Source organism: Bufo gargarizans, chromosome 1 (assembly GCF_014858855.1).
Source record: "Bufo gargarizans isolate SCDJY-AF-19 chromosome 1, ASM1485885v1, whole genome shotgun sequence".
NCBI lineage: Eukaryota > Metazoa > Chordata > Amphibia > Anura > Bufonidae > Bufo > Bufo gargarizans.
In genome coordinates, this window is record NC_058080.1 from 151,835,009 (window position 1) to 151,849,628 (window position 14,620).

General features: G+C 41.8%; 1 protein-coding gene across 4 annotated transcripts in view; it reads right to left on the bottom strand.

Moving 5' to 3' along the window:
• FGL1 (fibrinogen like 1) overlaps window positions 1–14,620 on the bottom strand; it is a 42,678-nt gene that overhangs the window by 16,895 nt on the left and 11,163 nt on the right. For all 4 annotated transcript variants that reach the window (XM_044299697.1, XM_044299691.1, XM_044299685.1 and 1 more), the window contains 4 exons: window positions 9,083–9,158; window positions 5,337–5,517; window positions 2,003–2,162; window positions 1,020–1,117 (listed from right to left, as the gene is read on the bottom strand). In XM_044299697.1, the coding sequence (XP_044155632.1) occupies window positions 1,020–1,117; window positions 2,003–2,162; window positions 5,337–5,517; window positions 9,083–9,148 (505 nt within the window). In that variant the 5' untranslated portion in view covers window positions 9,149–9,158. The remainder of the gene's footprint in view (window positions 1–1,019; window positions 1,118–2,002; window positions 2,163–5,336; window positions 5,518–9,082; window positions 9,159–14,620) is intronic.

Below are 14,620 nucleotides of genomic sequence, written 5' to 3' on the forward strand. Positions count from 1 at the left end.
ATCCGAATTTCAGGGAAAATTAGATTTGCTGCGAAGCCGAATTTCCTCGTGCTTCATGGTAACAAATCAATTTCCCTTAAAATGGTGGTAAAATTAAAAAATTCATACTCGCCTCATCCATTTGTGCGCAAAGAGTCCTCCCCGGCCATCTTTATTGAAGATCCCGCGCGTAATCTCATGCGCAGTGACGTATGACGTTATAATGCATCGCGCTAAAATACGTTTGCGTGCATGAGGCCTTAAAGGGTATGTGACATGAAACACATTTTAAATTTTTCAAACCAGCACCTGGATTTGAATACTTTTGTAATTTTGTGTAATTAAACATTTAGCATTGCCACTGAGGTATTAAATAAAATGTATCTGAATAGCGCCATCTGCTGTTTGTTCTTTTCCTTATTTGTTGTCCACCTCACTGAGCTGGTCGCACATGCTCAGTTTAAATCCTCAACAGCCACCAGCCATATTTACAGTTAGAAGCTGTGGCAGTTACAGGGAAAGAGCTACAGCAGAAAGGGCACATCCACTAAGAAAGGACACACCCCATAGCTGCCAGCCTGAAAGAAATCTAGCAGAACAATTAGAGCAATGAATGGGGAGATCTCTGGATCCATGTGAGGTACAGGGCTGGTTCTAGCTTTGTTAGAAAAGTATTGCTACTGCATGTCATATATGATGTCTAATTTTCATGTTTTACATCAACCATGACATAACCCCTTTCAGTGTCTCATATATTACTTTTTACATGTTCATAGGCGTACTAAATGTGTGAGGGAACATGCCACCATTTTTTTCCCTTTACACAAAATCTTTAAACTCCTAATTACCCTGAAATTTAATGTATGTGTAGACAGCCAGGACCCCATAAGAAATCTATGGGTGCTGCACTACAGACAACACAAGCCAGAGGTCATAAAGAGCCATAGTATGATGATGTGTGTGAGCCCATAGATGAATACAACACATGGTATGCCAAATGTATCTGACATATGCAGTGTATTACAATGAAATACATGTACCTTGTAATGTCAGGTAATGCAGGTGGTCATTCCCAAGCCAGTATTCTCCCATTGCTTTACTGAAATCTCCAAAACCTTGTTTGTAGTCAGTCCAGTTCCTCAAAGAAAAGAATTATTAAAGAAAATAGTCTGAAGTAATCAAAAATGTTATGGCATTGCCAGGGACGGACTGGGAACTTAAAAGTGGCCCTGGAAAAAATACTAAAAGTGGCCTTGTTTTGTAGTCAGTCCAAATTGGTGGAAGGCATGGCCGGCAATACCATATTGTGGCACATTATACCACCCAACAGAGCCAAATAGCACATAATACATCCCCAAAAAATTCCACCGGCTGGTCGTGATTAGGACCCAGACGGCTCCCTGAACATCAGCCCACTGGGAAATTTGCCAGTAAGGTCTACGGCCAGTCCGCCCCTGGTCATTGTTAGGGGCGGACTGGCTATAAACTGTATAGGTATGCCCAGGGGGCCATCTGAACCTCACTGCAGCTGGCCAGGTACATAATGATCTGACGCTCTAAGCACTAATTAATGTAGGAGCTTCAGGTATCCCTGCACCTGGCCAGCGGCAGCAGGAGCCCTCCTGAATTCAACTGTATACCCATCCTCAGTATGGTGATAGGGCGGTATATTATGCTGCAATGTGGTATATGGTTTTGCTTGGACGATAATTTGTGCTGTACTATGATATTACTGGCCCCGCCAACTTCTGTTGTCCCTGCCTACTTGTGGCTTGTGTTGGCCCCGCCTACTTGTGGCTTGTGTTGGCCCCGCCTACTTGCTTTGCCTCACCTTCTGTCAATTTGAACTCGCCTACATCACGGGGACACATTTCGTTTTTTTTTTCCAGGGCCGCTTTAAGAGCCCAGTCTGCCCATGGTCATTGGATATATTTCATTTAATTAGATAAAATGAAATATAACCATTCTGACTGCAAACATCTTACATAATGTCAAAAGACAGAAGAGAAAAGGTAACAATTACCTATAAAAGTTCTGACTTCCATCGGAGCGTCTCTGGAAGACCGTCCATCCCCCTCCCTCAGACATGTCACAGAATGCAGAGAATGAGGTGTTGCTCTGCAGGGGTTTAATTTTATAGAATCCGCTTTGTTTGTGTCCATCGTTGTAGATCTCGCCACAGTCTGTTCAAAAAGCAGCACATAAGCAATCGTTGTAATTAACCCCTCCAGGACCAGGCCAGTTTTCGGGTTTTTCCTCCCTGCATTCCAATTCTAACACAATTATTATTTTTATTTTTTTTCATTTATTTATTGGGGTTTGGTGTTTTTACGGCATTCACTATAAGCTAAAAATGACATGATGGCATTATTCTGTGGGTTAGCACAATTACAGTGATTCCACATTTACCGTATATAGTCTCTTATGTATTATTTCTTTTGAAAAATAAAAACCTTTAAAAAAATGTCTTTGAATCACCATATTCTGCCACCTATTTATTTTTTTAGGTGGTTCAACCTCTAGTTTTAGTAGTACCATTTTGGGGTAAAAACCAGTTTTTGATCACTTTTTATTACATTTTTGTGGAGGGGTCAGTGAGGTGAAAAAAAATGAAAATCAGCCATTTAGGCCCCTTTCACACGGGCGAGATTTCCACGCAGGTGCAATGCGTGAGGTGAACGGATTGCACCCGCACTGAATCCGGACCCATTCATTTCTATGGGGCTGTGCACAGCATCACTTGTGCGTTGCGTAAAAATTGCAGCATGCTCCTCTTTGTGCGTTTTTCATGTAATGCAGGGCCCATAATATTGAATGGGGTTGCGTGAAAGACAGAAGAGATGCCGGCTGCGCGAACAAGTGGATTAAGGTGAGTTAAATATATATATATTTTTTTTTAACCCCTCCAGCCCTATTGTACTATGCATGCTGTATTCAGAATGCTATTATTTTCCCTGATGATCATGTTATAAGGGGAAATAATACAATCTACACAACCTTGAACCCAAACCTGAACTTCTGTGAAGAAGTTCGGGTCTGGGTACCACATTTCGTTTTTTATAACGCGTGTGCAAAACACATTGCACCCGTGCGATAAAAACTGAACAACGGAATGCAATCGCAGTCAAAACTAGTTAGATTTTTTTTATTATAGTATTCATTGTGCAGGATAAGTGTTTTAATAGCTTGAAAATTTTTAGATGCGACAAATATACTTTTTATTGCTTTTATCATTTTATATGTAAAATTGGGAAGGAGTTGGCTTGATTTTTTTGTTGTATTTTTTATATTTTGAGAATTATTTTTAGTCCCGTTAGGGGACTTGAATCTGCGATCAACTGACCATAGACTGCAATAGAATATTACAGCAGTTTATGGCATTTTGACAGGCTTCCTATTAAGCCCTGTCACAGGCCTAGGCTGCAATAGTAACTGATTGGAATCCCGCAATTTCACCTCATGGGCACCAATAAGAGGACAGAGGGAGCCCCCTCTGTCTAACCGCTCAGATGTCATTAGTCAATAGCATCTGAGGGGATAAATGAGCAGGATTTGAGTCATTTCTGATCCTGGTCATTGCTGGTGGATGTCAGCTGGTCCTAATATGTATGCCGTACAGGTGTATTACACGGCTGGTGGCACCTGATACGTAAGGAGTGGGATCACCTCATGAGCCTGCTCCATACATGTCTCCCATACCTTGGATGTTCCATTACTGCACATCCAAGAGTACTGGGGTAGACTTATATAAAGGTATTCAAGTAAAACATAGAGTACTTGTCCATAGCAAGAATCCAGCTCTCATTGCTCACAGGCCCTTTGAGTTTTGAAAATTATGAATGGATTGGTAAATGTGGTCCATACAGTACTCCACTTTTTTTTTTGCACTAGCTGAATGTCCTTCTCCATGTGTATATGATATGCTTATTCCATATTAATATTGTGGTCATATTTTATTTCTAAGCACATTTCTGAGATCAGAGTGCTCATGGGTGATGTCCATAGGAACAAAAAACAAAAATAAGTTTTCTAGTACTGTTATATTGATGGCTTATCCTCTGGGTAGGCCAACAATCTCTTACCAGCAGGACTCCAACACTCTGCACCCCCACTGATCAGCTGTTTTGCAGTAGCTCCGGTCCCAGAAGTTGGCGCTGGAACTACACAGCTTTGTCTATGGTGTGGTGGCTTGAGCTGGACACTGCTCACATTCATTTCAATGGGAATAGGCCTGCAGTAACCGGTAATGTCCACTACACAGTGGGTGGAGCTGTGTAGTTTTGGTGCCACAGCTACATAGAAACATAGAATGTGTCGGCAGATAAGAACCATTTGGCCCATCTAGTCTGCCCAATATATCTGAATCCTATGAATAGTCCCTGGCCCTATCTTATATGAAGGATAGCCTTATGCCTATCCCATGCATGCTTAAACTCCTTCACTGTATTTGCAGCTACCACTTCTGCAGGAAGGCTATTCCATGCATCCACTACTCTCTCAGTAAAGTAATACTTCCTTATATTACTTTTAAACCTTTGCCCCTCTAATTTAAAACTGTGTCCTCTTGTGGTAGTTTTTCTTCTTTTAAATATTCTCTCCTCCTTTACCGAGTTGATTCCCTTTATGTATTTAAAAGTTTCTATCATATCCTCTGTCTCTTCTTTCTTCCAAGCTATACATATTAAGGTCTTTTAACCTTTCCTGGTAAGTTTTATCCTGCAATCCATGGACCAGTTTAGTAGCTCTTCTCTGAACTCTCTCTAGAGTATCTATATCCTTCTGGAGATATGGCCTCCAGTACTGCGCACAATACTCCAAGTGAGGTCTCACCAGTGATCTGTACAGCGGCATAAGCACTTCACTCTTTCTACTGCTTATACCTCTCCCTATACATCCAAGCATTCTGCTTGCATTTCCTGCTGCTTTATTACATTGTCTTCCCACCTTTAAGTCTTCTGAAATAATTACTCCTAAATCCCTTTCCTCAGATACTGAGGTCAGGACTGTGTCAAATATTCTATATTCTGCCCTTGGGTTTTTACGCCCCAGCTACTGCAGAACAGCTGATCAGTGGGGGTACGGGTTGTCACACTCCTGCTGATCAGATATTGATGGCCTGACGACAGGCCATCAGTATAAAAATTCCAGAAAATCCCTTGACAGGGCGAGTACAGTTTATTTTATTTTAGTGCATTTTCTTTTTTTTTGTTTCAACTCTTGGACAACTCTTAAATAACCAGAGGATAGAAAAATGTTTAGGTGATATTATTCAATCATAAAGAAGTGCAGCTTTAAGGGATTGATGCAAATAGACAGTCCTTTTTATATTGTATAGTTATATATAATATAAGTCTGACCTGCATATGTTCTTTTCTCTCCTAGGTCGATAACTACCATCTCAGCTCCTCGGTCCATGAACTGAAGCTCCTTTTCTTGCAGTAGATTCTCAATTTTTATTTGTTGCAATTTTGTTTGGTGCTCGAGAAGTCTCACTTGGGCCTTCAACCTTAGTTGTTCTTGAAGGCACTTGTCCAAGGCCTTAAAAATCAGAAAAGGGGGACCTGTGTATGTTTATGTGATAAGTACATGAAAAAAACAGTAATTCAATAATATTAACACTTGTAGGGTAGTTTGGCTTTAAATGGATTATCCAATGAATTAAATAACACTACTCTCCAGTGTACTTTAACCCCTTTAGCTTCTTCATTAACCTAACTGCAGCTCTGGTGTCTTCACTTTTTGTGGGCAGGCAGCAGTTCCTTGCATGCCCCCATCTCCTCCGCTTCTGGTCCCCGTTGGCGTCTACACACATGTCACCACTGCCAGCCAATCAATGATCTCAGCTTTGGCAGTGGTTACGTGCCATTGGTTGGCAGGCAGACGTGTGTAGACAGAATATTACGCTTCCATTCCAGAGGGGACAGGAAGCAGAGGAGAAGAAAACTCGACACTGAAACCAAAGTTCTGGTGACAGGTGACATTTTTTTAAAGACTCCTTTAGGCATACCTGTATTAACAGCAAAAAGTCTATATGACATAAATGTCTTAAGTAAAGTGTGTGATTTAGACTGTTCATGATTGAAACCAGACTGCACAAAATATTTACATTTTGAAACAAGCTACTTTAAACCAGAAGTTTTCGGGAACACATAGCAGATGTGCTCATGGTCTAAAGCCAAAAACGGAAGGACAGGGAATGAGGTAGTACTCTCTGTGCCAACAAATTATTTTGTACATGTTGGGGTTGTTCAGCTCATCATATTTTTTTTTGAAGGCTGCGTTGCATAAGAAAGCAAAAAAAAATAAGTCATACTTACCTCCATCATACCACCCTCCACTGGTGGAATAAATATTAAGAGCATGAGAAGAAGGTTGCTATTAACATCTTCTATTAACTGTAATGTGTAATGGAAACTTCTGATTGTTGGAAGTTTATCCAGACCTCCCAAGTGTCCCTCTTTTTGACACAAGTCCCTCTTTGCTCCTTAAATGTCCCTCTTTTTGAGTATAGATTTGCATTAATACCTTTACAATATTGATCCAGAAAATGCTTGTCTGGTTCCTCTGTACATTAGAGCCCGCCTTGTATAATATTTCATTATTAAATAAAATTTGTGTTTTAGAGATTTCTATGTTCAGATATTTTGTACTATTGTTTAAAAGAAAACTATTGAAGTGAATACATATGCAGGGAAAATGGATCTTTCACACAGTGAACCAAAATTGTCCCTCTTTGATCTTCCAAAAAGTTAGGAGGTATGGTTTATCTGTTGGCTGAAACAGAAGGGGTGAAAGAAATCGCTTGTGCAGCAGGTTCTCCAAATATCCCTATCATTGGAGATATCTTTCAATGTATGGTGCTTTAATGATCAGCATACCAGTTTAAAACATTTGGACTGCTAGCCGGATCAGGCTCACACTAAGGGCCCAATTCACACGACCGTACTGTTTATTCCACATTTTGCGGATCAGAGCGTCCTTCCCTATGATAGAAATGTCTATTCTTGTCCGCAAAACCAGACCAGAGTAGTTTTTTTTTGCGGGGCCACAGAACGTATCTTTTGCTGCCCTATTGAAATGAATGGGTCTGCTACCGATCTGCAAAACTTGTGGAACGGATGCAGATGACCATATTTTGCATCCGCATCCAATCTGCATTTTTTGCAGGTAGCATGCAGAGCCATGTATTTCTAAAAAAATCAGAATTTTTTTTAGAGCACACAGATGTCATCCATGTGTTATCCGCATCCATATGTCCTTTTCGTGAATTTTAGAACATGCTCTATTCATGTCTGCATCGCGGACAAGAATAGCCATTTTTATTGATGGGAGTAAGAAAAACAAGGAATGCAGACGGAAGGTGTCTTTATTTTGCGGATCCATGGTTCGCAATCCAAAATACAGACACGGTTGTGAGTACGAGGCCTGAACCTTGTATGGCCAGCTTATAGGGGTTATCCCACAAAAAGTATAACTATGCAATGAATAGGTTATTTCAAATGAACTATTATTACTAATAATTTAATAAACATGCAAAAAAAGTATTGTTGTTTTTTTTTTTATGTACATTATATTTTCCTCTCCGTTAGCACTCCTTCTCATTCCGGTCCACCTTCTGCTACATTCAGTGCTGGACTGACATGCTCTAAGGCCCCTTTCACACGAGCAAGCATGTGCGGGTGCGATGCGTTTTTCACTGATGGTTGCTAGGAGATGTTTGTAAACCTTCAGTTTTTTATCACGCGCGTGAAAAACGCATCAAAACGCATTGTACCCGCACGGAAAAATCTGAACAACTGAACGCAATCGCAGACAAAACTGACTGAACTTGCTTGCAAAATAGTGCGAGTTTCACTGAATGCACCCTGAACGCATCCGGACCTAATCCGTCACGCTCGTGTGAAAGGGGCCTTAGGCTAGGTCTACACGACGACATTGTAGGGCGCAACAGTTGTCGCGCGACATTTTGTTGCACTAATGTCGCGCGACAATTTTTATAATGGCAGTCTATGGTGTCGCACTGCAACATGCGACATGCTGCGACTGCGACGCGACAGTCGCAGAAAATCCATTTGAGATGGATTTTTCTGCGACTGTCGCAGTCGCAGCATGACGCATGTTGCAGTGCTACACCATAGACTGCCATTATAAAAATTGTCGCGCGACATTAGTGCAACAAAATGTCGCGCGACAAATGTCGTAGTGTAGACCTAGCCTAAAGCTTCCCTGCTCCCTCCTTCCCCCCTTAGTGTCGGTGTAGTGATCTCATAAAGATGTAGGTAAAGCATCTGGTGTTGCAAGTTCTGGCAGGATGTTCCAGCAGGGGAACAGCCTGTCGGACCCGTAACTTCCGTGTACAGCCATGAGCATAACACTGGGGAGCAGCACGTTTACTTTACTTCAGTATAGGTAAAATGATGGGTTTATTTTTCATAACATTCATGAAATAACCCCTTAAAAGGAGGATTCTGGATATTTAGGCTGCCTTCACACACTGCAGATTTTGTTGCAGAAATCTGTTCCATTCATTCAATGGGGCAGCGGCAAGCACATGGATTTCTGTAAGCCCCATTCAGGTCAATGGAACTGATTTTCAGTTGCGGAAATTTCTGCAACAAAATTTGCAGCGTGTGAAGGTGCCCTTATACATTATCCAGCTATGACACCCTCACCTATCTCGAGAACAGGGTCCTTTCCCACTGCAGCTGTAAATGGAGAAGTGGCCAGGCATGTGCAGCTTTCTCTACTTCAATGGGATTTCCAAATATAGCCAAGTGCTATTGTGAGACCTCCCGAAGAAGTGAATGTAGAGAGTCGCTCTCTCCATTCACAGTAGCCCCAAGATGGGGTCCTATTCTCGAGATAGATTCAGTCTCAGAGGTCGGACCAACACCAATCAGACATTTATGGCATATCCGGTGCATGTGCCATGAAGGTCATATAGACACCCTTTTGACATTAAGGCCTATTGACATTGCCATTTTTGTCAGATGTGCCTACAAGATGTCCTTCAAAAGATAGACAAACTAACCCTAAGCCATAATGAATACCAGTGTCAACAACAATGCCTTAATGTCCTCCACCCCCACCCCACCCCACTTACCACTGTTGGAAGAACAAGGAGTGTGATGATTAATACAACTCTATAGGAGAAACAGGACATTTCCATTTTGCCAAATCTAGAAAGATAACAAAACACCTGTAAGTGTAATAGTAATATAATGTTAATGTAAAGCGTTAAAGGAATTGTCTGGCAGATTACAATAACATGAAAAAAGTTTCACTGTGGTGAAAAGTATATAATACTGAAGATACCTGTGTGTAACAAGTCAGATAGGCAGGTGTGTAGTACCCCAAGAGTGGGCACTACCATCTTTATACCCAGCTTCTATCTCTACTGGTTAACAATGCATGCCATCTTTGTATTCTTTTCCAGGTCCTCTCATACTGTGCCTTAACGTATTTATGCAATGTTATGTGACATGTAATGTGCCTGGTTTTCCAGCAGGTGGCATATGTTCTGGCAGATTCCTTTAGATATCCCCCTTGGATCAGAAGTGGTATAGTCCTGCTTCCCACCAAGGGAGGGGTTGCGGAGAAAGCAGCGAGTTGAAGTTTAGAGTCCAAAGGGACAAGACATGGTCCAGTGAGGGGACCGTTCACCCCTCCTGCTGCAGGAGCCTCTGGGAGCAGCTTGCAGAGCACCCGCTCCTTGCATTATCCTGTACTAAGAGACTTCATTAATGAGTAGAGGGAAAACAGGCAAAAGACACCCTCCTCAGCAATTATATGGAAGCCAAAGCCAGTTAGGAATGAGAGCAGCATTTAGAAGGCCTGCCCCCACATTGCATCCTGCTGGAACCAAATAAAGAACAATGGCACTAAAAACTATAAAACAGATTGTATTGTCAAGTTCAAGTTAGGCCTCATGCACACGAACGTTTGTTTCCGTTTTTTTGCGGATAGGATGCGGACCCATTAATTTCAATGGGTCCGCAAAAAATGCGGACAGCACACCATGTGCTGTCTGCATCAGTATGTCCATTCCGTATTCTTGTCCGTTTTAGGCATTGTTACAATGGATCCGCCCCACGAAAAAAAAGGATGGCATACGGATGTCATCCGTTTTTTTTGCGGATTGCAAAACACATGCGGTCGTGTGCATGTAGCCTTATTCAAGTAAACACGACTAAAACGTTCCCAACTCTGGACTTCACCTTATTCTTCAACTCGATCTCTGCAACGGAGACTAAACCCCAGGAAGCAACAGTCTGAAGGTAGGCGTACCATGACACAAACATTAGGCCACAGTATACCACTCGCATCCTAAACTCCCGGTCTCCTATAAACACTGCAGCCTCTTTAATATTTACCTCAGTCTTTAAACCTCTTTTAAGAAACTAGAATCCAAAGAGACAAAAAGCATTCATGATGGAAATAAATAACCAAGTAGAGGTTACGTGATATTATTATTCAAACAGCTGTGCAATGTACTGATTATTATGGATTATTTTTCATGCCCAAGGCAAAACTCTGGAGTTGTTGTTCACAGTTCAGAGCAAGTTGGCTGCACCAATAATCAAGCATTTTTAGTTAACATACACTAACTCCAGATGTTGCATGGACGTCTATGGGAATTATTAAACACAGGACAAGCAGGCATTTTAGTAGTGGTGTTTTTTTTTAACCATTTTTATATAATTATTATTATTTATTTTATGGTCTGGTTCTGGCATGTTTTCCTCATTGCCTGTCATTTTTGTCCAATACACATCTATTGGTGTTTTTTTGCACTGCTTTAAAAAATGCAAGTCCCACTGTGTTCCGCTGTTTTAATAGCATAATTGCAAGGCATTTTTTGTACCACTACGGCCTCATGCACACGGCCGTTCCCACATTGTGGCCTGGATTGAATGAGTCCGGAATCTAGAAGGTCCGGTGCGGAACGAAGTGGTTCCGTGGGGTTTCTGTCCGTGCCTCCGCACCACAAAAAAGTATTACGTGCACTACTTTTTTGTGGTGCTGACCAACCACAGACCCATTCAAGTTGAATTGGTCTGGATCCGTCTGTAAAATTCACACGAATGTTGCCCGTGCATTGGGGACTGCAGATTGCAAATTGTTTTATTGTTTATGTATTTTGATTTTGGGGTTCAGTCTCCGTTGCAGAGATCGAGTTGAAGAATAGTTGGGAACGTTTCAATAATCAACGAGATGACTTGGTCTCCTCGATGTAGCAACCAGGGTGGATATTCGAATTAAGGACCTCACAACCAAATGGCCTCAATGAGCAACTTTCCTTTGGTTGCTACATCGAGGAGACCAGGTCATCTCGTTGATTATTGGTAGCTGCCCAGTTGCCTCCTCTAAGAGTAATGAGAAAGATGAGTCCACTGTATTAAATTAAAATAAAATAAAATAAATGTACATTTTCTGATCACCAATTGGGGTGTCTATGATACCTATAATGACCTTCAATCGGTGTTCATACATGTAGTGGATGCCCGATTTGTATTATATGTCTTCATCACATATAGGGACCTATCTATGTGTCTTGCTTTTGTAATGGGGCTAAATTGTGTCCCCTTTGATCTGCTGTTCCCCTTTGATCTGCTGTCAATAGGTTTGATCTGCCGCACCAGGTACCATTGGTAAAATATAACTATATACCTGTTCATCTAATTTCTTCAATCTAACCTGTCCGGTGAACCTGCTATTTAAATACCTTGGTAGCACCTTCTATGACTCTATAGGAGTGACGCACCCTACTTGGCTATTTATGCCACTATGTATGGTCGATTGGGGCAGTTGAGCTAGCCCATCTCTCAAACCCCTTACCTCCATATCCCCGCCCCTCTATGCTGTCCGAATTACCGCCCCCTAATGAAGGGGACGGACATTGGGCTACACTGATACACCTTCAGTGTGTGTCCCGATCATGTGACTTCTCTCCGTGACGCGGGGTACTCGTGACCAGTGATGTCACAGCCCGCGTGATCGGAGCATGTGATCTTGGGGGCGGATCTCAGGCCGACGCTGGTTTAAAAGAACGCCAGCACGGGCACTCACTGCCATCACTGCCATACGCAGGAGGGGCGGACCATGAACTGGTGCACATGGAAAAGCTAAGTATTAGTTCTACTTACAATACTGCTTTTTTCCTGACTGGCCCCAACATACTTGGAAGCGCCATGGACTGGATGCTTTTACACTGTGCACATGTGTGTATCTTGTTGTGTATATGGGTCCCCTGATGACCTGGCTGACTGCCAGTGAAACGCGTCGGGACTGTTTCTATTGCTATATGATCTGTATGTTCTCTGATGAGTGATACCTTTGTATTCCGATGAAGCTGGGCAGTCACTGTTATTGCTTGCAAGGGACACCAAGGGACACACAGAGAGGGCTTTATCTTGAGTTAGAACCTAGGGGTATATCAGGGGAAGAGACCCAGTATCTGTCTCCCTCTTTATCTGCATCCCTATGTTTCGTAAACTCACCCTCTCAGCAAGTGTTTATACCTCACACTTGCCTCTCTTCTCTATAATCTCATATCATTTGGTGGTGTATGACTACCAATGCATGCAGTCTCTAATCAAACTATTGGGCCTACTATTTTAATTATTGACTAGAAACATAGAATGTGTCGGCAGATAAGAACCATTTGGCCCATCTAGTCTGCCCAATATACTGAATACTATGGATAGCCCCTGGCCCTATCTTATATGAAGGATGGCCTTATGCCTATCCCATGCATGCTTAAACTCCTCCACTGTATTTGCAGCTACCACTACTGCAGGAAGGCTATTCCATGCATCCACTACTCTCTCAGTAAAATAATACTTCCTGATATTACTTTTAAACCTTTGCCCCTCTAATTTAAAACTATGTTCTCTTGTAGCAGTTTTTCTTCTTTTAAATATTCTCTCCTTTTTTTACCTTGTTTCTATCATATCCCCTCTGCCTCGTCTTTCTTTCAAGCTATACATGTTAAGGTCCTTTAATCTTTCCTGGTAAGTTTTATCCTGCAATCCATGTACCAGTTTAGTAGCTCTTCTCTGAACTCTCTCCAAAGTATCAATATCCTTCTGGAGATATGGTCTCCAGTACTGCACACAATACTCCAAATGAGGTCTCACTAGTGCTCTGTAGAGCGGCATGAGCACCTCCCTCTTTCTACTGGTAATGCCTCTCCCTATACACCCAAGCATTCTGCTAGCATTTCCTGCTGCTCGAGGACATTGTCTGCCTACCTTTAAGTCTTCTGAAAAAATGACCCCTAAATCCCTTTCCTCAGATACTGAGGTTAGGACTGTAGCACTGATTTTATATTCTGCTCTTGGGACTATTAAAAGTTATTTTTTAAGGTAACCCCATTTATCAATAATTATACTTCTAATATTTCTGGGTGCCATATTTATGTTTACTGGTTTGACTGGTTACAACTCCAGTTAAGTTATCTATCTGAAAGGGGGGATGATTACATTTTCTTAACTTTTTAAAAATAATTTTTTTTAAATATTTTTAAAAACATTTTTTTACATGTTTTTCTCCCGTAGGGACGAACTATAACAAGCAATCATCAGATTAGCATTGCATTAGCATTGGAGTCTATGAGGATTTCACTGTGTTTGTATGGGCTACATAGGAACTTATGTGCAGCAGCCTTGTATCACTCAGGAATACAGAGGCTGCTGCACACACACTCCGGCTCTGCTAATCCTAGCTAGGCTCGTAGATGCCTTGGTCACGTTAGACCATGGCATCTGAGGGGTTAAAAGTATGCAATCAACGTTAAAACAGTAGGCATCCGGCAGCTATGGTACCCGCTGCCCCCATGAGTGGACGCCACCTTTAAAGTTCCACCCAGGTCATTGTACGGGAAAGATTGTTCCGGAAAAACTGCTCAGCATTTTTCAAACCTGCACCTGGATCTGAATACTTTTGTAATTACTTGTAATTAAACATTTTGCATGGCCGTGCAATAAAATGTATCTGCATAGTGCCACCTGCTGTTTGTTCTATTCCTTATTTCTCCAACTACCTTGGTAACATTGCTGAAGTGGTCACACATGCACAAGTCCACTACTCAACTGCCACCAGCTAAATCTACTGTTAGAAACTAAAGCTGCGCAAGGAGAGAACTGCAGCAGGAAGGACACACCCTGAGAAATCTCACGCCCCTGAGCTGAGAGCTTAAAATAAATCTAGCAGAACAATCGGAGCAATGAATGGGGAGATCTCTGGACCCATGTGCGGTACAGGGCAGGTTCTTTCTTTGTTAGAAAGAGACTGTCATGTATTATACGATGTCTGATTTTCATATTTTACATTAATCAGGGGATTTACAATACGTCTAATGGTAGGGAACTATACAGTGTGACCTGTCATTAAAGTTAGGATATATGTCCTATCTGCAAGGAGCATTGTTTGACAGGACATTCATTTACAGCTTAGTAGTGGCAAGGGGTTAAATATACGCACTAATAGTTGAAAAACTGCAGGTTTTTGCATAATGTTACATTTACGATCCGAACCATTCAGTGTGACTAATGAGCATCTAAATCAGTCCTTATAAATTGTGTCACATACACTACACATTCCTCCCTCGCCCTTGAGAGATGGTTGCTGTGTTGGTCTG